Source organism: Ips typographus, linkage group LG5 (genome assembly GCF_016097725.1).
Source record: "Ips typographus isolate SLU linkage group LG5, UJ_Ityp_2.0, whole genome shotgun sequence".
NCBI lineage: Eukaryota > Metazoa > Arthropoda > Insecta > Coleoptera > Curculionidae > Ips > Ips typographus.
Genome location: NC_138426.1, coordinates 3,905,226 through 3,931,325, shown reverse-complemented (window position 1 = coordinate 3,931,325; position 26,100 = coordinate 3,905,226). Strand labels below are relative to the sequence as shown.

Below are 26,100 nucleotides of genomic sequence, written 5' to 3'. Positions count from 1 at the left end.
CCCTGAACAGATAACGTGTTACCTCAGGGCTAGTACTAGAATACCACCAAGATTTAGCTAACGCCTCGGTAGATAACAATATTATCCTGAGATGGGTTAAAGAGCACGATAGGAGCAAAGGTAATATCATTGCCGACTCTTTAGTCAGGGGAGCGGCTGGACTAAAAATTTTAGAACCCAGTGACACCTACGGCCTGATGACTTCGACAATTGCGGAAATAGCCAAACGCTACATCCATGCTGAATCCCTAAAGAGATGGGATGGAATCAAAGAATGCAGTCTTGCCAGGATCACTCTGGGTGATCCTGGGAAGCTGGGCGCCGAAGAAATATTTGGCGATGTCAAGTAAGGAACACCTCCTTACTATGGGGCTAGTGGACACACCTCTATGCAGGATGTGTAAACAGGAATATGAAACTGTCGGGCATGTCTTATGCGATTGTCCGGAGTTATCGTGAATAATAGAGTCTGTTCGGTGAGTATTGGCCTACAACTTCCGACATAAAAGAGATGTCCCCTAGTGACCTGTCCACTTTTCTGGTAAAGGTAGGATGGACGGTGACCAAGGAGGACAACTCGGGAGGATGTACAATGGGTCACATGTGGCCTAAGTGCTGTGGATCTACACTTACCCCCCTCACTCTACAGATACAGATTCAGAAACAGTATTAGAATAGATCACAATTAATATGCAATTCTGTAGCATTTGCATAATGATGCTCGTAAAAAGGCGAAAATTATAATCTGTATGTTTTCGGAAATTTGTATTGTAATTATAAATAATTTGATTTATTTGTTTTGGTCATGACTAGAGTCCGCATTTGTAGGAATTTTGCTTTTTGTAAATAATAAAAGCAACCCTTTGACATCTAATGTAGACGATTTACGCAAAAACACGTCATTTGACAGACTTTTTTAATGGTTTTTTCTTCTTTTGTGATTTATTTATTTTTTGTGCTTATTTGCTGTTATTTTTTGTATGGTTTTATTTTGTATACGTTAATTTACAATTCCAATAGCTATATTGAGATATTGAAGGCTTCTGAGAGACACAAACATACCAATTATCTGTTGCAAAATGGGTAAATATCAATTTACAAATTTGAACTGACCAAATAATTTCCAAATGCTCCTAGTAGTCTAGTAGCCCAAAAAAATGTAAAAACATTCCGAAACAACAGCAAAGGTTTTAAAACACTGCTGAAACCCCAAAATGCTTCTCACCCAGTCGAACGCCTTCCAAAAGCTTTTAGGACAGTCTAGAAGCTCTCAAAAATTTCAAGACAGTCTAAAAGTTTCCGTATACTTTTAGAGCAGTTAAAAACCAAGTTTATAGAACCGTCTATAAAGTTTCAAATGCCTTAGAAGCAGTCCAGAACCTTCAATGCTCCTAAAGTAGTCTAAAAAGATTTTAAATCACCTCAGAAACTCCAAAATGCTTCTATAACAGTCTAGCGCCTTCCAAATGCTCTTCAAGTAGTCTAAGAAGCTTCCAAAAAATTCTAGTATCGTCTAAGAATTTCCAAATGCCTCTAAAGTATTCGGAACCTTCAATATGCTCTTTAAACTGTCCAAATGCTCCTCAAGTAGTTCAAAAGAATTTTGAAAGTTTTCAAAACAGTCTAAAATCCCCCATATGCTTCTAACGCAGTTTAATAGCTTCAAAAAAATTCTTGAAATTGAACTCAAAAAAAGTAAAAAATTTGTATTTCTAAAATAATTTTGTGTTTTTTTACACAAATTGGGTATGTATCTTAAATTTCGGAATTTAAAATTTCATTTATTTTTCTATTCCAACAGTTTTTTGCATGGTTTTTTTCGTATCTGTTATGGGTTTCAAGGTATTGGTAAAAAACTCCATCAAAACTGGGACAAAATCATGTTCAGTTAACATGTTTAGTTTTTAGTTAAGTTTATCCAAACTGTGCAAAACTGAGTTTTAAATTCCTTTATAAAACCGTTTATTAACTTTTAATGCATTACACTTGAAATGCAGTTAGTAAAAAAAATCAGTTTGATGAACCTTGTCACTCTTAGCTTTGTAACTCCGTAAGTAGGTCCTTAAGGGCAAAAACACATTTATACAATCTTGTAGAGAATGAAATTTCCTACAACTTTTGTTATTTACACTTTTTTGTATCTCCTCAAATACCGAATCACATCTCAGTTGAAATGGAATTAGTTTTTAAAAAAGCAGCTAGTTGCACCTTATCAGGTTTTGCTCTTTAATTGCATAAAGAGACCCTTAAGGGCAAAAATACATTAATACAATCTTGTAGAGGATAAAATTTTATACAACTTTCTTTATTTACACTTTTTTGTTACTCTTTAAATAATGAAACTAGTGTGCTTGTAAAATCAAAAAAATGTGGTAAAATCTAACCTAACTTATCTTACCAGTGGTTTTTAAAATGTTCGATTGTAAAAAAAAATAGTGCTGCTCTTAATGTTTAGTGCTTAACGTAACTTGATTCCAATAAATCTAAATACCCGAGACCCAGAATATTGTCTAATACGACTCCAGTGATTTTCAAAATGTTGATCGACTTTATGTAGCTTTTAAATAACGTTTTTACTTAAAATGTCAGTGATCCAACAATGAGTTTTAAACCTGCAGATCTGACATACCGAGGGATTTTAAAATATTACTGATTAAAATCAGTGGCACTCAAAATGTGAGTGTGTGTTTAAATCTAACCTAATTCCAGAAACTCTCAAAATGCTTTAACCTACCTAAAATCGAATAGGTGCAAAAAACTGAATTCGAAAGTAATTCCAGTGGCTCACAAGATGTCACTTTAAATATTATTTGGAAATGTTTATCGCCTAAAATCAGTGGCACTCCAAATGTAATTATTAATGATCAGCAGCCGTTAAAATGACCATCGAGCTAAAAAATGTTGATTAACACTAGCATCATTTCTTGTTGATCATAATCTAGTTGATTGATCAACAGTCTAAGACTGATCATAGAGCTGTAAAATGCATTTTTAAGTATTTGCCAATTTTTTTACCTTTCCATAGAGCTATAAAGCAAATTAAAACCTTAAAAACCGTCCAGCTATAAAGTGTGGATTAACTGGGCTTTCTGTGCTGAAATTCTCGTTAAATCCATCAAGGTATTAAAAATATTCGAATCTATTTAGTGGAAAAGAATACACAGAGTGGCTCATAAAAGTGAACTTGCCAGTTAGTATTATTTAGCCAGTAATATGTTACTTTACCAGGAAAATTTGACTGGTAATTTACAAATACTCTGTTTATGGCAGTTTAAATTTTGACACCGCTTTTCTCCCTGACTGTATCAAACTTTGAAGTGTTTTTTCAAATTATTGAGTAGAAAATTTAATGAGGATTCCAAAAATGTGCTTAAAACAATTATTTTCTTACTTCAAGTGGGTTTTACAGATGATTTTGTCCCTGCTCAAAGTTCAGACCATCACTTTCAAATCAGTTTTTGCTAAATATCTCGAAAACGGTGAAATTTACAAAAAATTTGCCCGATACCAAAAATGTTCCTAATCTACTCCTTACTCAGTCTCCTTACTCCTTACCATCAGCACCGTAAGTTGGCAGGACCGTTTTTGCTTTCCGTATAGAGGGTGAGCATGAAAATTATAGTGATTGACGGTTTTTGGTCACCCTGTACGCAATTTTTCAGATAGAATGTTTTGCTTTACACCACTGGAGAAAAAAGCTCCAGACGGTTTATTTGAGTGGTTTCAACCTCCCTGAACTTAAAAAAATAACTGCGTTACAGGGTGCTCAAATTTCAAACCACAATTTTAACTAATTTAAAAGTTTGTTGCATCAAACCAGTTTTTGCCAATAACTTAGAAACAGTGAAAGTTACGAACAATTTGAAATAGAGCAAAACTGTTTGTAAAGGACTGCTAAACTCATCACTGGAAGTTTCACCTATTGTCAGTGCCACAGGCCGCTACTATACAGGGGGTGTATGAAAAGTGTAGCGATTCACATTTTTGCCTTTCAAAATTAATGACAGCCATGGCAGGAAAATGATATCTTTCAAGCTAATTTTAATAAGACCTATAATTTTAATGTTCAAATTGGAATTTAATGGTAAATTTTTTAAATTTTCGTCTCACACTAAGTTTTGCTTTTCTACTTTTACTTTACCTTCATTAGTTTAGAATCTACACCATTTACACATGTAGTTTAGAAAATATCACTTGGATTTTAAAAATATAAGTTGGATTTCAGAATCTATAACTTGTATTTCATTATCGTAAATTTGGTTTTAGAAAACGTAAGTTGTATTTCAGATTCGTCACTTGTATTTCAGAAAAGGTCACTTGTATTTTAGAACGCGTTATTTCAATTTCAGATTTTTTGGGTTTCTATATATGTGGTTATTAGTTCATTGTTTTTTTTTTAATATAACTTTAAGCCAAAAAAAACCCGCCCATTGGGAGTATTAATTTATATAAAATATACAGGGTGTCCCATAACTATATGACAATCTCTCGGGGGCATACAGGGGAGGTCAAAAATAATACGATTTGTTCATATAATTTTTTTTTAAAGTCACTCCTAAATTAAATATCGAGCCCCAAAGAACTGCCTTCCAATTAACGTTTTTGGCCGTAACTTTTGAAACACTTTGTATATTGTAATGATTATTGGGTTTAATGTTTTATCGAAAGAGACCTTCTATTTGACATGAAAACCAGGTATCTTGTCTTCGAAAGGCCGGAACTAACTGGACCTAAGACACAATTTGCTTAAACTTTGACAGCTGTCATTATTTTCAGCTGCAAACGCCATTAATGGATACTCTTGATATTTTTATCGAAAAATTGTTCTCTTCTTTTATTTCGATAAAATAAATGGTTTTCGAGATAAATCGATTTTTCATTGAACTGCTTAAACACAATGTTATTAAAAATATTCGTTAAACTATTTATTTTTTTTATTAACTTCTTTTGCTCAACTTTAATTTTCCAAATTACATGTCTAAAGTCCAACTGCTCTTTTCTATACTACAAGTGACTAATCTGAAATATAAATTGCAATTTCGAAAATCAAAGTTATTATTCTAAAATTGAAAGTACCTTTTCTGAAATACAAGTGATATTTTTTAAATCCATCTTATCGTTTCTAAAATTCAACTGACGCTTTCTAAACTACATGTGTAAATGGTGTAGATTTAATTGACCATTTGCCCGTTAATTTGACCTTTAAAATAATTTTTTAAACAGTTTTGTCAAACAAAATGTCAATAAGGTTCCATTTAGTTCCACATTTTCAGTGGACACCCTGTATATTACTATTCTTACCACAAATGTTACTTTTGCCAGTTTTTAGCTAAAATATACAATTAAACTTTTTTCAGTTACAATGCGTATGGTTCAATGCCAGCAACATCGACTACATATTCCAAGTACCAACGATCAGCGTCCTGGTGGTCAACATTGTCTTCATGGTATCCATAATGATAGTACTAGTCACTAAACTACGATCAGCCAACACTTTAGAAATTCAGCAGTACCGAAAAGCTGTCAAAGCTTTGGCGGTACTAATTCCTTTACTCGGAGTTACCTACGCCATCACCATTTACGCTCCATGGTTATCGATATGGGACATGTTGAGAAGCGCTTTGTTGTCTGTGCAAGTAAGAGTTTTTTTTCTTGAAAAATAGTTTTTATTACTTAAAAACTTGCCTGGAGATTACATCTACTACTCTTAATTAACTAGAAGGATTTTAATATTTTCTTTCAAGGCGTGTGAATAAGACAGTTATATTTTCACTTCTTTAATTAACATTTTCCTAATAATATGCTGTAATCGTACAGTTATGGGCACTAAACTAATACGTAGTTATCGGCGCTAACCAGAACCCCTTATACTAACTGGGAAGCTCTTAATGGAGAATGTTAATTGGGTTTCTCGGTGGTCTTTGAAGTTCGACTAAGTGGGCGACTAAGTTGCCCTTCGATGCTCTAGTTTATTGCAATATTTCCATAAACAGATGCAGATGCAGTGGAATGAATAACCGAATAAGCAACTTCCAATTGGAGAAGTTTATGGCCAGACTATAATGATTGTATCAAAGCAATAAATTTCAGTTTGCGAATGTAGTAGCAGCTTTGCAAATCAGTTTGAAGCGATCCGAATTGAATTCGTAAAGACGACAAGTTTTATTACACCTCTGCTTTGATTAAACTTGTTTTAGAGTTGCTATTGTGGTTTCCGAAATTGCCTTTTCAAACCTCCAAAGTCCTTTATTAAGCTTGTAACTTCTTTTGAACTACTCTGTAATTGTTCAATATTTTTAGGTCTATTAAACCATCCAACTCTTCTGTTTGATTAGTCAAGTTCATTTAATCAATTGCAGTCAGCTTCAGATGGTTCTACTGGATTTAATACCTTACTAATAGTTAATAATGGTTTTTTAATTGATTATAGTAGAATGCACTGAATTAATTAAGTCCCACTTTCAAGAGCACATCAGAAGGGCCGTAAGAAGGTCGTAATTGATAATATTAATTTTATAGTTTGGTTAAGAAATACTGTTATAACATTGGTAGAAACTAATCTATGCTGGAATTCAGGTAAATTTTTCATAACATTGGCAACACCGACCCATTACTACAACATTCAAACTATAGACTATAATTTATGATAACAAATCAGTATTGTATGGCCAGTACTTTCACAGAATAGATTGTAGATTCTAACTGTCGGGGTGACTTGTGACTTGTGGCCACTATTACTAGGATCTGGGTTCTTCCTCCAGCTTCCTGGTCTTAAGTAAGGCCAGCAGCTGAGTCGATTTAAAGAAGAAATCCCCCCATCAGTGACGATGCTGCCACCAAACAAGTTCGTCTTTATATTTAAAACTGCATCACATTCACAAAGCAGGTGTTCAACAGTCTCTTCTTCATCCCCACAGAATGCACTCTCCGTGTTTTCCTAAACTGATCCGCTTCAGGCAGCCTCCCAGCCGACAGTGTCCTGAGAGGTTTCTTTTGCTTAATTTTACAAATTATTTACTCCTTTCCCGGTTGTAATCTCCAAGAAGTTTCTTAGAGTGCCCCAGTCCAGTGAGTTGTTCGCAGAGCTTGGTTCTTTCGTGCTCCTTCTTCAGTTTGATCTCGTGTTTACAGGTGACATCCCCCAGAAACGGGTTCTGGTCCTGTGAAAGGAGTCTCAGCCCCTTTTTTAGCCAAAATGTTGGCTTTCTCAATTCCCTCAATTCCTCTGTTTCCCGGAACCCAGAGCAAGGTAACTTTATTATTTCTGCCTAGTTCATTGAGTTTGCCTAGACAATCCCCATACTATTTTAAAGCTTACTATGGTTGAACTCAACGCTGTTATGATTGCTTGGTTATCGGTAGAATCGCAATATACTGCTTGCGATAGCCGTTGTCAGTGCTAAACTGAGCGCATCTTTCTATTGCGTGAATTTCTACCTGAAAGATACTGGAGTATTTTCCCATTGGCTCCGAGTATTTAGTTCATAGCCCAAACTCTCCTACTCCTGTTCCCTTGTGTGTCTTAGAGCCTTCCCTTGTGTGTCTTAGAGCCATCTGCATACCATTAAATGGAGTGTTCGCCCAGACGGTATGTAACAGATTCATTAGTCTACTCTCTCTTGTTGCCTGACTTAGTGAAAGACGTACTTCCAGGTCTTCCTGCCAGGCTTCTACACACCATTAAGGCTTTTGTGGCTTTACTGACAGTTTCCTGAATGTGCCTGTTTCAAAGTAGTTTGTGATCTAGTGTTATTCATAAAAAAATAACTTCTTGCTTGAATTCCATGAATTCTCGAGGTATCTGGATCGTTTTCAGATTTGTCAGCTTCCTTCTTTTTGTGAATGGTACAACAGTGGTTTTGACTGCATCTATATTAGAAATGTGATATGAGGAAGTGTTAGTTGTCAAAATGATATTTTTAAGTGTCACGTCTTGAAAACTATTGAAAATGTCAATCATTTTAAGGTCAGTGACAAAATGGCGGCAGTTACAGCAAAACAAACACCGAATTCGTGTGGTGAAGCATGCAGAACCTGTGAAGTTTTTAATTTGAGGAATTACACTGTAAATAGTCTTTATAGCTCTATGGAGTCAAATTTCACAGTTGGGACATTAAAGAACACTTTAATACTTTGCTTCCGTCACATGACAATTGTCATAACTGTCAAAACTCATTAAACAGTGACCTGAAAGTATAAAATTAGAAATAGTTAATTAATTTGAAGAATTACACTGTAAGTTGTGTTTACAGCTCCATGGAACCATATTTGTCCGTCTTGATGTTAAGGAACACTTTGATACATACCTAACGTCACAACTGTTAAATTTCGTTCCATAGAACTATAAATACAATGTACAGGGTGAATTATCCAAGCGATCGAACTATTTTGAATTGGTAATTTTGCGTCACAGCTGTGTGATTTAGACAACTGTCACGTGACGTAAAAAATATATCAAAGGGTCTGTTAATGTTACAACAGTTAAATTTAACCTTTCGAAACTATAAATACTGCTTGCTATGTGATTTATCAAAGAAATACAACTAATTTGCTTATTCCAGTTATATGTTTGCCCTAAATCAGTTTTGACAGGTGATAGCTGTCAGGTAACGGAAAAAACATATTAAAGTGTCAGTTACCCTTGCAAATGTCAAATTTGAGACTTTATTGAGAGAGTAAATACCAGGAACAACCGTTTTGCATTTGACAGTTTCATGTCACTGCTGAATGGATTTTAATAGTTATAACAACTATCACATGAATATAAGCCACGCTGTTAAGTGTCATACCTGTCAAGTTTAACGTCTTAAACTGTCATTTAACATCACATCTGTCAAATTTAACTCCACAGAGTTACGAATAACAATTTGCGGCGTCATTCATCAAAGTGACGCGACTATTTGACATTTTATAGTAAAATCAAAACTCATTGAACAGCCTGTCATAGCTAGTTCAGTTTATCACAGTGGTCCACGTTTTTCCAACCACACAAATTTATGAATTTTAGCTGAATTAAGTAGTTTTATCAAGAACTTTATAAATATTTTGTTTTATTTACTGTTGTGTCATCTGCACTATTAAGTTTCATAGAATTGAAGTTTTAAGGAAACCTAAAGAAGGACTAACAACCATATGCAATCGAAATCTAACCTCAAATTTCGAAGATCGACATTTTTTACATTATATTCTACTTATTATCTACGTGTAAACACTCATCTCTGAAAAATACCTACTTACTACACAAACTAGAATGCCATTAACACAACAGAGCGTCTCCCGATTGTGGTTTGTTAAATTTACTGGAAAAGCCCCAATTCCTAACACTTTTTCATTTATATGCATGAGAAGGAAGTTGTAAAAAGTATTCCAATTAGCATAACTTAACATCACGTTCATTCTTAACGAGATTTTTAGCCTCAGGGAAACCCACTTGTTTGCAGGAAAAGACAATCAACTCATCAGTCTTCCTGCTTTTTCGTTTTAGCACAACAGGAAGTGTAAATATAGAATACTGATCATTTAAAACGTAATTTGTTGCAGTATCAACAGAATGCGTAAAACTTATCTAAACTAATAACACTGTCATATGCTTGTTCAAAGTCTATGAAAAGGGTATGTAGGCTCTTGTTAAACTACCAACATTTCTCTAGAATCTGACGGATAGTGAAGAGCTGGTCAGTTGTGATCTTCCGCGCCGAAAGCCGCATTGATAGTCTCCGATCCGATCCGATTGATAGATCCGATCTCCTCGGTAGAAGGAAGATGCTTGAGAATACTTTGTAGACGTGACTCAGCAGAGCAATACCTCGGTAATTTTTACACTGCATTTGGTCCCCTTTTTTGTGGAGTGGGATGATAACACCTTCTTTCCATTCGTCGGGAATGATTTCTTTATTCCAGCTCTTTTGCACGAGGCTATGTATTTGTATGGCTAGATCGTCCCCTCCATGTTTCAGACTTTCTGCTAGGATATTATCATAGCCTGCCGCTTTGTTATTTTTAAGTTTCTTAGTGGCTCTAGTTGTTTCCTCCATGGATACGGGCGGTATATTAACCTCTGTTGTTTGGAATACAAAGACTTTCTGTTAAGCAGCTCGTCAAAGTAACACTTCCATGTGTCCACTACTTCTACTTTGGAGGCAGTGACTGAGTCATCGTTACGCAATAGCATTGTGGCATTTCTGGGGCAGAAAACCCTTTTTAAGCCCCTTTACTTCCTTGTAGAATCTCCTTGCATTATCATTCTGGAAGTCGTCCTGTAAGTTAAGTGCTTTTTTTGTCTCATGCTCTTTTTTTCATGATAAGTTTACGTAGTTCTGTTCTTACTTCGTTAAATCTGGTTGTCGTCTGTTCTGATGGGCTATGGAGCATTTTGATCCGTACTTCCGTTTTAATGGCACTAAGATTTCGGCACTCGTCATCAAATCAAGGGTTCCGCTTAGGTTTTGGTTTTGGGCCTAATACGTTTTCGTTTGCTTCTGCGATGCTTTTCTTTATGTGCGTCCAACTCGATTCTACGTTGTGAGTGTCAACCATTCAGGTAAGTCCCTCTGAGATTTTTTGCTTGTATCGTATTGTGACTCTAGTTTGGATTTATTGTTTTTGGTTGAGGAAATGCGGGTTCTCACTTTTGCCGCTACCAGCATATGATCGGAGTCTGCTTGGGCCCCTCTATAGCTTCTTACATCCATTATATTGTTGCCATATCTCGAGTTTACCAGAATATGGTCTATCTGGTTTCTAGTAGAGCCGTCATAATCCACGTTTGTTTGTGTATTCGTTTGGGTGGGAACATGGCTGACTTCACCCTTAATGCGTTTGACGACGCCAGATCTATAACTCTTGTTCCATTGTCGTTCGATGTTACATGTAGGCTGTGGATACTCGCATCTGAGTATACTATAAGCATATCATATCAGAAAATAGCTGCTTGCAGAGCATCAAAAAAGATGTCCTTTATGTCATCTTGTGATTCTTCTGTTGGTGCATAGACGGATATCAAACTAATGTTGTGCAGTTTGCCTCTCATCCTTATGTAGCAGACTCTTTCGTTGACCGGCGTAAATCCAATGACTTCGTTTACCAGTTATTCTTTAATGGCGAAGCCTGTCCCTTTGTCGTGTCTTGACGCTTGGCCACTATAGCAAATGGTATAGTTTCCCATCTTGACGTTACCTGACCCAGTCCATCTGATTTCTTGGAGTGCGGTTATATCCATGTTATATTTTTGGAGAGACTGGACTGTAACTGCTGAAGTGCCTGGCCTATACCAGCTTAGTACATTCCATGTTCCAATATTGAAGTTCTTGTTTCGTAGCTTGTGTCGCCTTCTTATTTCTGTCCGGTTCCGAGGCAAATGATTCGGTTTCGTAACAGCGTATTTTTACAGGGTTAGGTTGTTGGCCTCACGCCCAACCCCCAAGACCTTGGGCACCAAGAGTTTCCTGTCGGGGTTCATTCCCTTAGCCGAGGGGCTTCCAGTTATTAGGCGCCGGAGGCTCGCCTTTTACCCTCTCCCGTCAGCTGCATAACGCACATCCATTGTACGCCATGCATTGTCCGGAGGTTAAGCTGCATATGCTTTCTAGGACGTGGGAGTAGGATTTGTCAGGGCGGGTTTGTAGACTGCGAGCGTTTCTCAGAGTTTTATTGCAATAGAGTCTTCGGCCAACTGCATAACCTCTGAGACCCAATACTGACCATTAAACCACCCAGACACAGAGAGATACGATATAGGGTAGTCAAAGGCGGATTTAATTGGGAACAAATTGATACATTGAATCACCTACCTCACCCTGACTCTATATGGTGGTAATCAAATAAGGATATTAGTTATACACACTTTGAGTTTTAGTGAAAGTACCATGCAACTGGTTTTTATTAAATATCTCGAAAACGGTTAAAGATACAAACATTTTGCAAGATAGCCAAATTGTTCGAAATTAAACGCAGAATCTTATTCCGATATTAAAAAGGGTAAAGTAGCGTTGAAACTGTTCGCAAATTTATGCGACGTTTTCCAGGAAACTATAGGAAGAAAATCTGAAATCCCCTTACTAGTCTAAAATAATTTGCACGACTAAGTTCTTCTTTCAAGAGGTACAAATTGATATACTGAGTAACCATGTAACTATTGTTACGGTTTGGGCCTACTATGCTCGATACTCGATGAAACCGATGCGCCGCAATATCTGGCCGGGCGCGTGTTAAAGTAGGCCACAGTTAGGAAGCGACACCTGGAAGCATCTTTGATATTCGAGGCAAATCGCGAAGCGTTTGGCGGTCATTCTAGAACGTGGTTTGCGAATATAAAAGAAGCGGTGTCGACGACGGCGTAGTAGTGTAGTAATGAATTTGGGAACGCGGTAAAGTTTAAATAGTGGAATTGTAGTAGTGTTTTTAGTAGCTGAGTTAATTATTGTACGGAGTGTTTTGGAGTGTAAATAAATTTATTAATTGTTGAGTTAAATTGACTTTGTGTGAACCCACGGGAAAATCGTAACACTATCAAAATAACCGAGTTACGGTTCGTAAAAGTGGCAACTGTCAAATTTAATGCATTTTTACCACATACGCTATATAGGGTGATCAAAAGAAGATTTAAAGGGCTACAAACTGATATATTGAATCACTCAAAATAACCGAGTGACAGGCTGTTAATAATATTAATAATTCAATCTGACATTTTTACTATAAGCACCATACAAGGTGGTCAAAAGCAGATTTTAAGGGCTGCAAATTGATACATTGAATCATACTGTAACTATCCAAATAACCGAGGAACTGGTTGCAAAATTGGCAATTGTGAAATTCAGTCCATTCTGTTTTCTTCTTTAAGCAACTCAGTTATTTGACTTTTTACAGACACTATATAGGGTGATCAAAAGCAGATTTCAAGAGCTACAAATTGATATATTGAATCACCTTGTAACTGTCAAAATAATCGATTTACAGGCTGTTAAAATGGCAACTGTCAAGTTCAGTGCATTTTCCCTTTTCTTTAAAATGTTACATTACTGTTATTATGCACGTCAGTTGAATTATTATTAGTAGTACTTTCAGAGTAACATTACTTGATGTGTTTGCTATTGCAGATGATACTTTACGCAATGATAGAGCAAGAAATGTAAACGAAATCGATTTTCCCCAGGAATAGCTTAGGGCTGATCTTAAAAGCTTTTTTAACAACTGTGCCCAAAGAGGGTCATTACGTAACGGAAATATATGCGTAATTTTTAGCTTTTTACACGTATCGTAGGTAAAAATAATAATATCCCATTTTTAATTATATCCTAATAAGTTTTCTGATGATAAAAGTATTTAGACTAATTCAGAACAAGTTCCATCAATGCAGTTTAGTCCTGCATCGCAAACTTATCCAGTAACAAAAACCGCAATTTGTACTTTAATTTTCCCATGGTTTTCGACACTGACCGACGATTTGTTTGCAATCTCTGCAGCATACACAATAATCCAAACCGACGGTAGTGTTTTCTTTGTGCCATATTGGGTAACATTCTTTAGAAACCACAAATGCCACAAGGTCCAGTTCTGGGAATTTTACTGAGAAAACATGACACTTTTACTACAGTAACACTTTAAACAGAAAGTGCATTTGTGGCTGATTAATTGATCTCGTATTGTCAAGATTTGCACAACCAAGAAACAGTTGTGTTTTGGATAAACATTCAAAACTTGCTCATAGGTTACTAATTTGAATTGGATTGTGTCAAAACCATTTCTAAATTTCCAGCATGACTGACAAAGCCAGACATTATACATAAACCCTACAGTAGCTGGTTCCCTGAACTGCTAATTATATCTTTTGCTCCGGATATCCGGAAAAGATAGTGGCATTACGTTTGCGAATTCCGTAAATACCCTCGGAAAACAGGGACCGAATTGAGAAACCAATATAACAACACATTTAGGGAATATGATTGAAGATTGATTTTGTTGCCGGTTATCTGATATCTTATTTAATGCTGGAAAAAAAATTGCATCCACTTTTCAGTCAGTCAAATATAAACTAATTCCTATAATCATTGTTTACTTGTTTTGAGTCAAAGAATTTTAAGTTCGCCTCTCAAACATTGGAAGATATTAATCCTTATTAACTAATATTAACTTTAAACTGACGTTTTAAAACAAATATTGATTGTGAGATATGGCAACGTTCTTCAACAACCTGAATGACCAACCAATGAAAATCCTGATATTCAACGATCAAAGCCTATATCAGTCGATTGTCTCTTAACTTTGGTAGGAAGAGTCCATCTCTCTCTAATTCGCTTTCTCTTTTCAACTGTCTCTTCCTGTTAAATAGCTATTCTTTGCTATAACACTCCAAATTGTGAAAATGTCATTCTCTGACAAACTCATTTTCAGGTAAACTTTTGTGCAATTTTTCAAAAGATTCTCCATAACTCACTTATTTGAAACATTTTGTAAAGATACACTCTATAACAAAAAAAAAAACTAATAAATTGAACTATCACGTGACGTTGACCGGACCAGGCTACCGTTGTACTGTAATATCTCAAAAACGGTTTAAGTTAGTGGTTAACGGTTTAAGTAATGTTTACCACGTATACATCACGATAAGAGACAAGTTTTACTAAATATTGTTGAAATAAAAACATGGATCAGCAGGTAATCTACAAAAACTGCTATTAATCAAAAATGAATGTAGTCGATTATACCAACATTTTACAAGGAGCTTGCCATAAACCGTGAAGCGCCTTTCTTAACTTGCACACTTTCTTATGATCACCAATAGTTACACAGTTTTGTACATGTTTTAGCTTACTCACTAGCTTCAAACCTTCTGAAAGTTCCATAAACACAGGCTCCTTAAGTTCTCCACTCAGGAAAGCACATTTGACGTCCAGTTGATGTATTGACATACCCAGTTCCAGTAGAAATAATAGAGCTCTTCAAGGAATACATTGGATGTTTGAAACCTCTAACCACAAGTCTTTCCTTCCTTGTTGTTGTTCATTGATATTTTATTCTTTAAAAATCCATTTGGAGTCGATCACTTCTGTGTCAGTAGGATACAAACAAACAAGTATAGATTTGATCCAGAGCTAGTAGTTTGTCTTTTATTGCTTCTTTCCATTTGATTTATGGCTTCTTCATAGCTTTCTGGGATATTATTATGTACATCACCAACTGACGAAGCAATATAAGTGTCCATGTCTTTAAACTACTCTTTAAATGTACTTTGAACTACTTTAAACTAGTCATAGAAATTATCAGTTAGGTGTCAGGCATGTATTTTTTTTCTTAACTCTGGTTTTAATGCCTTCATTTTCAAAGAATATAATGAAAATGAAAATATCGATCATAATTCGTCCAAAAATAGGTTTTCCGTGCTTGCATGACTCTCTGAATTGGTCATACATGCACGGAAAAACCTTTACTTTTATACTCCTAATGAAATACCAGGTGTCCAAGAGCACCCTGGACATAGGAGATTAACATGGGAAAATGGTTTTGATTTTTTTTTTGCGCCTGTACGGTTCATTTAATGGAAAAACGCTTTAGACAAAAGTTGTAGAGCACATTTTCGGCTATCAACTTATAATTTTTTCAATACCGTAGATTTGACCATTAAGACGAAAAACGGATCTAAAATTCGGAAATTTTAAATCTCGCGCCAAGCGGTCGTCAAGGAAAGTTTATATCCGGCCGTGCCACCAACCTTTCAAACAAGTTTATTTAGTAATAATTTTCTACTAGTAATGAGTTTCTACCCACATAATGCAAAGAAAATAAAAATAAATCGTGATAAAAATACTTTATCAGTAGCCACAACTTAAAAATTTGGTAAGTTGCGTTTATAACCTCATTCTGTGTCTCTACTCAACTTATTTACTTTGTAGCAAAATTCTTTAAGAAAACAGTGGTTTTGCTTGCAAATATTTAATGAGGATGACCGAATCACCTATCTCAAGCCTCTTCATAACACTCCCAAACGATTTAAAGTGGTGAAAACAGTGGACAATGAAGCCAGATCTTTGAAGATAAGTTTCCTACTGTACAGAGACAACAACAAAGGGGCCAAATACTTTCTTCAAAAGTGGTGTGATTTAGCTTCAATGTGCTTAACTTATGGATTATCATCAGCGAGGGTCTTCATCCGTGTTGCAACTAAAACTTAAAATGATTCAGTGTTGATATCTGACTTAAATCTCCAAATTTGATGTGACTGTGAATAATCTTAAACTGGCTATAAAACCTCTGAGAAACCCCTTTCTAGGAACAGAATATGGACTTACACAGTCAAATTATCAGTCAGGTGACAAAAGTTTTTGGTATTGTCAGAAAACCAACTTTTCAATTGAGCTATCTACATGAGCTGTTCTATTCTAGGTTTAGGTATTAACATTATAATTGTGTTCTTTTTTCCACACACTCAATTGTTCCAAACAAATTCACATTCACAGTTCAAGGTACAGTATACATTTTCTTCAAGTGAAAAGCTTAGGTACAATAGGTGGCAAAGAAAATTGGTCTTACCACATAAACAGTGATTGTTCCACAGATTGAGTGTGAGTGGGTGAACCTTTCACCATACAAGCTATGCTAAAAACAACTTTTTATTATACTTAACAGAAAATACTACATTTTCAACTGTTTATAAAATACAGTAAATATGACATTTTCGGAACAGCGCACGGAAATTTTTTCCCGATCCCTCTTTCCGTGCGCTTAATAATAAACATAGATATCCACGATACTAGATATCCTATGACAACCCGGAGAAAAAAAAGAAACGAGTAATGTGTCTATAGCAACGATTTATTTATTAATGACAAATTTTATTTTCTGTCAGTGAAAATTAAGTATTTATGTATTTATTACATTTTGCAAGAATGAATTCAGATTGTGAAGAAAATCGGGATATTCCCGAAAATATCTTACAACGAGCGGCAGAAGTGAGTGCAGATTTATTACCAGCGAAATCCAGGTTGAGATATGAACAAGAATATAACAGTTTTACCGAATGGCGGACTCAGAAACGAATCAAAATTGTGAGTGACGATATTCTTTTAGTATCTTTTTCTGAAAAAGCCAACACTATGAAATCCTCCACTTTATGGAGTCGATTCTCTATGTTAAAGAGTTGTTTGGCAATAAAAGAAAATACTCACCATCAATATCCAAAAACGATTGCTTTTTTGAAACGACAAGCTGTAGGATATATACCAAAGAAATCCAAGATTCTTACAGCAGAACAAGTAACCAAATTTTTATGTGAAGCTTCAGATGGAGAATATCTACTAGCAAAAGTAATTTTAGTGTTTGGCATCTTCGGTGCATGCCGCAGAGATGATTTAATACGTTTGAGTTTAGATGATGTGGAAGATAATGGGCGTTTCCTTGTCGTGTTCTTACGAGATGGAAAAACTCACAGGTCAAGAAGTTTTACCATTACCAATGAAAATTGCAAATTCGATCCCTGTACAATTTACCGTAAATACGCAGATCTCCGCCGTAAACATATGGAGAGTAGAAGATTATTTGTTGCATACCGAAACCAAAGATGTTACGCTCAACAGTTGGGTGCCATACTATCAGTGGTATTCCAAAACTTGTTGCAAAATACCTAAAACTAAAAAATCCCGAAGAATATACCGGACATGGCTAAGGCGCCCTTCGGCAACCATGTTGGTGGAAAACGGCGGTGATTTGCTCACTTTGAAAAGACACGGAGGATGGCTTTCTTCCAATGTAGCAGAAGGATATATAGAAGAGTCCATACAAAGAATATCTACGGAAGTATCACGGAAGTTGTTTAGCCCTTGTAAATGGGCCTATCCCACATATCGTAAATTTTTGTTTTAATGACTGGAATCGAAAGAATAGGATCAAAAAACTAATTTTTCATATTCTTGAAGAAAAAATTATGGTCGTAAATGTTCCTACATTAGTTTGAATTTGTCCATTAAATTTAAAAGATCTGTTTTGGCGCGCATGTGACGTACGTAATTCTGTGCGATTTTATTGGCTGTTGCACGCCATCTGTTTCACTTCTTGTCGCTGATTCGTTGATAGTGTAGTACGTCACCGGCGGCGGGCGTTTTAAACATGAGATAAATGTAGTTTTTATCATCATTTTTTTTCTATTTAGACTTAATATTTTTGAAAACAAAAAATACGGGTATAATATTTTCAATCCGTCTTTGTAGTTATGAAATAAAAAAAAATTGTGGGACAGGCCCTTTGGAAACTACAACATCTGTAACAGTCAATCAAGAGAACCAAAGCACACACGAACACTCCGCTTCAACATCTTTAGCAGAGTCTTTAGTTCAACAAAAAGAAATGCAAAAGGGATTGAGCTTCAACAATAATACGAATTGTACAATAAATATTACTATTAATAATAACGGTTCTGTCCAAAATTAATTTTCTTAGAATTACCTACTTGTATTTTTTTTGTTAATTTGAGTTGTATGTACTTACATTTTTACTGTTTTAAAATAAATATAAATATTCCCGATTTTCTTAATAATTTTTTGCGATATTTTTTGTTTATGTTGATTTCAGGTACCTAAGTATAATAAAAAATATCGTTCATTACTCGTCCAGAAATGGATTTTTCGTTCTTGCATGACTTCCCGTGTTCGGCTGCGCCTCACACGAGAATTTGTCACGCGCGCACGGAAAAATCCTCATTTCTGTACTGGTAATGAAATATACTATTGTCTTACTAACCTAATGTTTGTTTGGATAATAGTGGAGTTCCAAATTAGCAAAGGTAGGTGAAATGTAGTGATTGAAAGTCTCTAAAGAGAAACAACTTCCTTCTAATTCAATATACCATTTCCCAGGACATACCTTTACTAATCAAATGTGAACTCGAGTTACACATTACTTGCAAATAAACTATTTTTGGTTAGTAGACATTTTACAAGTATCCTTGTAGGTGAATGATGTTCGAGTTAACTAATAGAGCTAATTAAATATCAGTACTTACCTTACCCTGTAGAACTAAGGAAAAAACATTGACAATCAGTTTTAAAAAATGCCTTTTTATTAACATCATACAATATAAAACCACTTAAACACTATGGTGTGTTGATAACACTACAGAACAGAAGAATACAATAAAACTAGCAGTCACATAGGTCACTAAATTGCATCACTTTTGAGGGAAGTATTTGCCCTCTTTTGTGGTCCGTGTATAGTAAAGCAACTTATCTTCAAACATCTGCAGGCCTTCCTAGTCGATTGTTTTTATCACTTTAAATCGTTTAAAGTGTTATTAAGAGGCTTGAGATAGGTGATTTGGTCGTCCTCATTAAATATTGCAAACAAAACCACTCTTTTCTTAAAGAATTTTTCTACAACGTAAATAAGTTGAGTAGAGACATTGAATGAGGTTATAAACGCAACTTACCAGATTTTTGGGCTGTGACTACTAATAAAGTATCTTTATCCCGATTTATTTGTATTTATTTTCTGTGTGCATTATGTGGGTAATAACTCAAAATTATAACTCAATAACTTGTTTTGATTACAGAATGACTGACAGCGCGACAGCGATTTGTTATGATTTAGAAAGGTTGGTAGCACGGCCGGATATAAACTTGCCTTGACGACCGCTTGGCGCGAGATTTAAAATTTCCGAATTTAGATCCGTTTTTCGTCTTAATGGTCAAATCTACGGTATTGAAAAAATTACAAGTTGATAGCCGAAAATTAAATGAACCGTACAGGCGCAAAAAAATCAAAACCATCTTCCCATGTTAATCTCCTATGTCCAGGGTGCTCTTGGACACCTGGTATACTATTCTATGCTTATCGTTGAGTTTTTTTTGTTTACAGGGTTTTATGGTGGCTTTATTCTACTGTTTCTTGAACACGGAAGTGCAAAACACCTTGAAACACCACTTTGAAACGTGGAAAACGAAAAAGTCGTTACAGAACAACCGACTAAGGTCCAGCAGCAGGAAAGACGGCTCGCCAAGGTCCAGAACTGAAAGTTTAGGTAAGTTTCAGGCTTAGTTAGGTATTATATTAGAGAAGTTAGTAAGGGTAGGTGTTCAGACATGCTTTTTGGAAGAAAAATGCTTATTTCAAGCCATAATAACATTGTTCATTGGATAGTTAACAGTTCATTCGCAAACGCAATAATATGAAGATCTAAACAAAACAGTATATGAGAAGAAAAATTCTTGTTTATACAGGGTAATTCAAATTCGACGCTCACTATTGGAATATCCGAAACTATAAGAGATAGATCCTATCTAAGATACGTCTATGGTCTAATGTTTCAAATAATCAAGTTAATCGCGATTTTTTTGAAAAATGCATCGACTTTTTTTTCAATAAAAGGTTATTCTTGGCTTACCATACTGACCACACCCATATTGGATTTAGACGTGTCAAGGTGGCAATTTTAACTAATTGGATAACACAAATCGGAGTTCGTTTTGCTGTAACTGTCACCATTTTGTCATTAACTTTGAAATTAGGGCATTTTTGACAGTTTTATATCAAATTTTCAGCTTTTTATATACCTACGGAAGTACTAGGAAAATCGAAATTTCATCTTTAAATTGCTCAACTTGGCTCCAATTAAACTTTTTATTTCCAATATATAAATCCTCACAATTGTCGAATTTGAATTACCCTATATACAGCAAGCCAGAACTGTTGGCGGTTACGTCATCCTGTACGCCGCCATATTGAAATTGACGCAGGTCAGTAAAGAAGATTGGCGTTACCGCCATTTGTCGTGGTTGCAACTTTATCCAGACCAGAGATATTCTTACAATTTTCAGTCGCTGTGTAAAGGAGCTTTACAGGGTGTCCATCCTCGTGAATAAAGTAGAGTTACCTATTTTACCAATTTAAGGCTTTCAACAAAATGAAGAAAACCCGTATAAATGACATGGGCTTGTCTACGGGGACCATCAAATAGTTTAATTCTGATAATTGCCTGGGGACACCCCGTACATTTCTTTAAGACGACATCAGCAGTAGAGATGGGGTTTTCTAGCAATTAGCCATTGCAGTTAACTTTGGTACTTCATCACTACTTGTTCCAACATCTCTACAAGGATTATTAACAAATTCAAATCATATCAGTCACAAATCATCAAACCATAAAAATCACATACACCACTGTATACATTCTAATTAATGCATGTTGTTGCATGTTTGATGTTCCACGCACGTGCAGGAACACCGATTGGACACTGGTGGGCGCGGAAGACCTGGAAGACAACAGATGTATGTCGCACATTAGAGCAAAAGACGCGTTTCTGACCAATCGGCGTCGTGAATCAGACAGCGGCCAACCGTTGCTCAGTACTGAGCCTCTGAGCGTCTCAGCCAAATATCCTGGAATCGCCGCTAACAGTCTGAATCCACCACCTTTGCTGGTTCAACGCAAAGAATCGTTGGTGCATCAACCGTTGTTCGAACAAAGTGAAGATTATTCACCTGAAGATTTCACCGTTAAAGATGTGATTCTGACGCTTGACCACAAAGGGAATCCAGTGACGATTCCTGTAAATCTGAGTAGCACATCGCTAAAAGCTTAGAACGCTGTTACTGGGGGAAAAAACGCTTTTAGATGCTGCATGCAGCAGCTGTGTAGGTATAGTGGTTAGCCAGGGCAAACCAGTCTTTTAGTAACGCTTACAAGCTTAATTAACACGTATTTAGACTGTACTGTATTAGTTTTAAAGCTGTTGATTCTAGTTTAAAGTTTTTTTTTGCAGAATTAACAGTCAACCAACAAATGCATACCAAAAAAGAGAGTCGTGTACTTCGGAAACGACCACCACAATGGTAACAGAAAATGGAGGACACCATGGACGGAATTCTTTTCTTCAACCGCCCCGTCTCAGTTTTGGGGGACAAGTATGAGTTATTTATTTTTTTTGTATCATAATGGGGTTGTATTCTATAAAAATGTTTTTTACGATAATTAGAACTACCCAGAAAACTATTTAACACCTATTTTTTTTAAAACGCAACATTTTACTTCGAAAAAAACGTCAAAACCATACTTATTTGGTACACCCTCTGTGACGTAGAAATGGACATGTATCCTACCTCTCTTCTGTTTATAGTGTTGTTGAGTGAGATGGAATGCATGAAGGTATGTCTAATATCCAATTTAATCAAACGTCAACCATCGAGGAAAACGAAAATCCAAAAGCTCTAAACTTCAAGCAAAAGATTCGTCAAAAGGACGTTTCTCGATAAAAAGGAAGAGGTGGATTCCTGCTTTAAAAAGAGAGATTTGACACAAACTAAATTGAATTTCATGTGTACGGCTCCAAGATGGCGGATTTCTTCCTCTGTATGGACTAAGTCTCTTCACAACTTCCTCCGGTTTAGGACTTTACACTCTTCGGTATAGTCCTTCCCGAGGGTGGTTGCCATCTTTGGCTTAATCCCTTGCTCCTCGTGGGTTGATACAACCACACAGCATCACCTTCCTTATAATTGCCACCAGCTGGTCTGTGGTCCAGTCTTATCTTCATCCGGTCGTTGGATAGTTTAACCTTAATTCTCTCAAGTTCATGAATTGTGCTTGATTTCTTCTTTAACGAACATCGATCGCACCATTCCTCAACGTCCTTTCTGAAGTTAATCCAGTAAAATTAGCCCTTGGCCATTGGTTCCATGCCAAGCGTTCTTCAAACAAAACTAATTGGCATAACTATATCGACAGAACAGATAGCCAGTAAAAACATCACTGACAAAAACGTGCACATTTACATGGATTGCAGATAAGCAGTACTAACCCTATCCAGACCACGTCTCACGTCAGAACTAGTACAACAATGTACGCTGCGAAACTCAGTTGGATTAAAGGGCATAATCACAACCAAGGTAATAGGGTTGCCGATTCTTTGGCCAGTAAGGCTGCCAGGCTTCAGCCATCTGGACCAGAGCCCTTCGTGAGTTTGACCATGACGGTAGCCAAAAATCTTATCAAAGAACGCTCCGTAGCGTTTTTTAAACAGCGCTGGGACGATACCATTGGCTGCAATTTATCCAAGGCACTTCTAAGCTGTCCGGATAAGCTGCGGCAAGAAGAAATTTGTCAATGACCAGGAAAGGCTATGCTTTATAACGGGTATACGGCATAACGGGGTAACACCCCCTTATGCAGGGCCTGTATTCAAGAAGACGAGACGATGGAGCGATGTGACTGCTCTACACTCTCGCCCATACGTAGGACTAAGTTGGGCCAATCTTTCCTATCCCTTAAGAGATCAGAGGCACCGCCCTCGGCGACGTTATTGCTAGGCTGAATGACGAGCTGAGGATGACACAATGGGCCTACTGTGGCCTAAATGCTGTGGTGCCACCACCCTCCCAAGTTACAAATACAGATAGTCTCTTATTCTGGCCAAGTCTGGTTGACACCAATGTGTCCTCCTCGACGACTTTCATGTAGTTCTCGCAGCACAATCTCTTCACTTTGCAGAAATTGGGCACTATGCTTTGTTAAACAAGGAGTTTTCCATCTGAACTTTCCCATTTGCCAGTGATTAGGAGATTTCGCAGTTGAAGAGAATCCCATTGCAGCCAGTATTTCTTGGTCTTCTACTGTTGATCCACGTCTGGAAATCTCTTGCCAATCCGGTTTCAAGTCCTTCTCCAACCATCTTTTGCTTGCTTTCAAATCATAGTCTGAGCGCTGTCCTTTTATTATGTCCTCGTTAGAAACGCTGCTATCCACTACAGATATCTTAGTAGCCTTTTGTTGTTACAAGACATTGAAAAGTTCTTTACAATTAATTCCATAACAACTACGTCTCCCGTTTGACACTGATTTTCCGAAAATTTGGCGTCTTGCACACAATCCTTTTTGTGGAAGAGTTTCATTACTTCCTTTGCGAACTTCAGACTCTAAGGCATCCGTCAAATTATTAAAACGGCCAACGGGAAACGCCAGTTGTAGATCTGCGCTACACACAGTCAATAAATGTTTGCACAGTAATCTGGTTCAAACACTCTTCCGGGGCTTGTGGATATGCCAGTTGACTAGCCCAACATCAATCCCAAATTCTTGTTTCTGATCTGTTCTCACCGGAAATGAAGTTCCACCCAAACACTTGTTGATTTTGTTCGCGAAAATTCTAGAATTATCCGAACTTATAAAAGGCTAATTTTTCATTTGATCAGTCCTTTTTGAAGCTGACCATCCAGCGAGACCAAACGAATTTGGTGCTCGTGTTTGCGTCGGACTTGTTTGGTGGTTTCTACCATTTTGGTAAGTTGTCCTTAACTTCCAGCAGTTGGAAGTGACAAGCCGTTTGTACTTTTTGGTCCTTTTTTGGAAATAAAAAGGCAATTTTTCTTTACATGTGTTACCCGGGTATTTAATGGTTAGTTTTATCCGAAGGGCCCCTGGTTGTGGTCATTGCCTGACTCGTAGTAGAGTTTTCAGTGGGACCGCTGATTGACCTGGACAGACCTGTTCTGTAGCTGGCAAGGTTGTTCCAGACTGGAAATTGAAAGTGAACGAATACTGCAGTCACCGCTTGAGTTTGCCTGCTGGGTAACTGAAGAAGCTAACAGCCACGTACTGAACCACCAATAGTGTGGTACCTTTTGGAAAAAAGCATTTTGCCGGTTAGTTTCCTTTCATTTGGATCAGTTAAACAACTGGAACTGAACTTGATAGTACCTAGTATAGTAGTTATTAAATGAGAGGAAAGAGAACATGGACTTCTTGAGGAGTTATTAAGTAACTGACTTTAGCTCGGTTAATTCTTATAATAACCACCAGACGTGGATCTTTTTCACTACTCATTGCCACTGATTAACCGAGGCAAAGTCATAGTGAATTTTATTATTTTGTGGCTGTCTGCTGCTCTTGATTTTGCTTAGGTACTCAACAACAACCGACATTTGCCTGGTCGATGATCGAGCTGTAGCGCTACATCCCGATTTACATCCAGCTGCAGTAAATTTGTTATGTGTAGAGTTAAGAGTAAGCAAAAAGTTTTGTCAAGGCTGTACTTCACTAGTTCATTCAAACTTGTAAATTTGTTAATATAGATTGTACATTTCACCTTATTCTTTGTTTGTTTTCGACTACCTCAAAACCCAAAGTGTCGCTTAGGGGCTATCTCATGCTCAATTATCCACGCCCGAGATAAATAGATTTAGTTAACAATAAAGTTAAAATATTGTAACATCTGTCTAAATCCCACGAGGATTCAAACTTGGCACGTCAATGTTTCATTTGGTTTAACTTTTGCCGGAGATATCTCGACTAGTTTCTCCAGTTCTTCGCAAATAATCATAATTTCCTTACGCTATACTTTGATCTGGATGCTATTTGTTCAAATTTAGTGTCCATCTGTCCAAATTTTGAGTGCATTCCTCTAAATTTTTCTATTTTGTGATCAATATGGGTTTTAACTCGGACTGGGCTATTCCAGATTTGAAGTTTTCCCCGTTGTTTTTTGTTTCGGCGTTTTTCGCTCTCTTGTTGCTCTTTTTGTCGGCGTTCTTCACCTTGTTGCTGTCGTCTCTCTTGTTCCGCTTTCTGTTGTCGAAATTACACCTATCTCAATAAAAATCAATAATTTTTCATTAAAAAGAATTAGTTAGTTTGTAATAGCTGGCTAAGTACTATCCAATATGGAATGTTTATATGCTAACCCTCTTCTCATACAGATACATGCCTGATGAAGCCAAAAAGCAGAAAAACTTACCGCGGGGTTAGCATCCTTGTTCCTTTCTGCTTCACTTTTTTTTACGGAATTTCCCCCTCCTTTCACGGTATTTCCCTAATAACATATTTAAATGATGTAACGTTTTTCAGAGTCTGTTAATAAAAAATATCGTTCATTACACGTCCATAATAGTATTTTCCGTTCTCGCATGACTTCTCTGAAACTGTCACGCTCGCACGAGAAAAAACCTTTTTTCTGGTCTGGTAATGAAAAATACTATTGTTACTCCTCTGCTCCTGATAGAAAATACAAATTTTACGGGATAATTAAAACTTATACTTGTATTAGTAGTGCAGAAACGTAAGGAGGTAACATTTTTGTTACTTTTGACACACGAGCTCAGTCACCAATTGTCAAGAAAGCTTACAAC

General features: G+C 36.5%; 1 protein-coding gene across 1 annotated transcript in view; it reads left to right on the top strand.

The window, feature by feature from the left end:
• LOC145729588 (diuretic hormone receptor-like) overlaps positions 1-25,065 on the top strand; it is a 213,308-nt gene extending 188,243 nt beyond the window's left edge. The window contains exons 10-13 of the mRNA XM_081980410.1: positions 5,358-5,636; positions 19,840-20,001; positions 21,198-21,615; positions 21,744-25,065. Coding sequence (XP_081836536.1) covers positions 5,358-5,636; positions 19,840-20,001; positions 21,198-21,563 — 807 coding nt within the window. The 3' untranslated portion in view covers positions 21,564-21,615; positions 21,744-25,065. The remainder of the gene's footprint in view (positions 1-5,357; positions 5,637-19,839; positions 20,002-21,197; positions 21,616-21,743) is intronic.
• Positions 25,066-26,100: the final 1,035 nt, after the last annotated feature.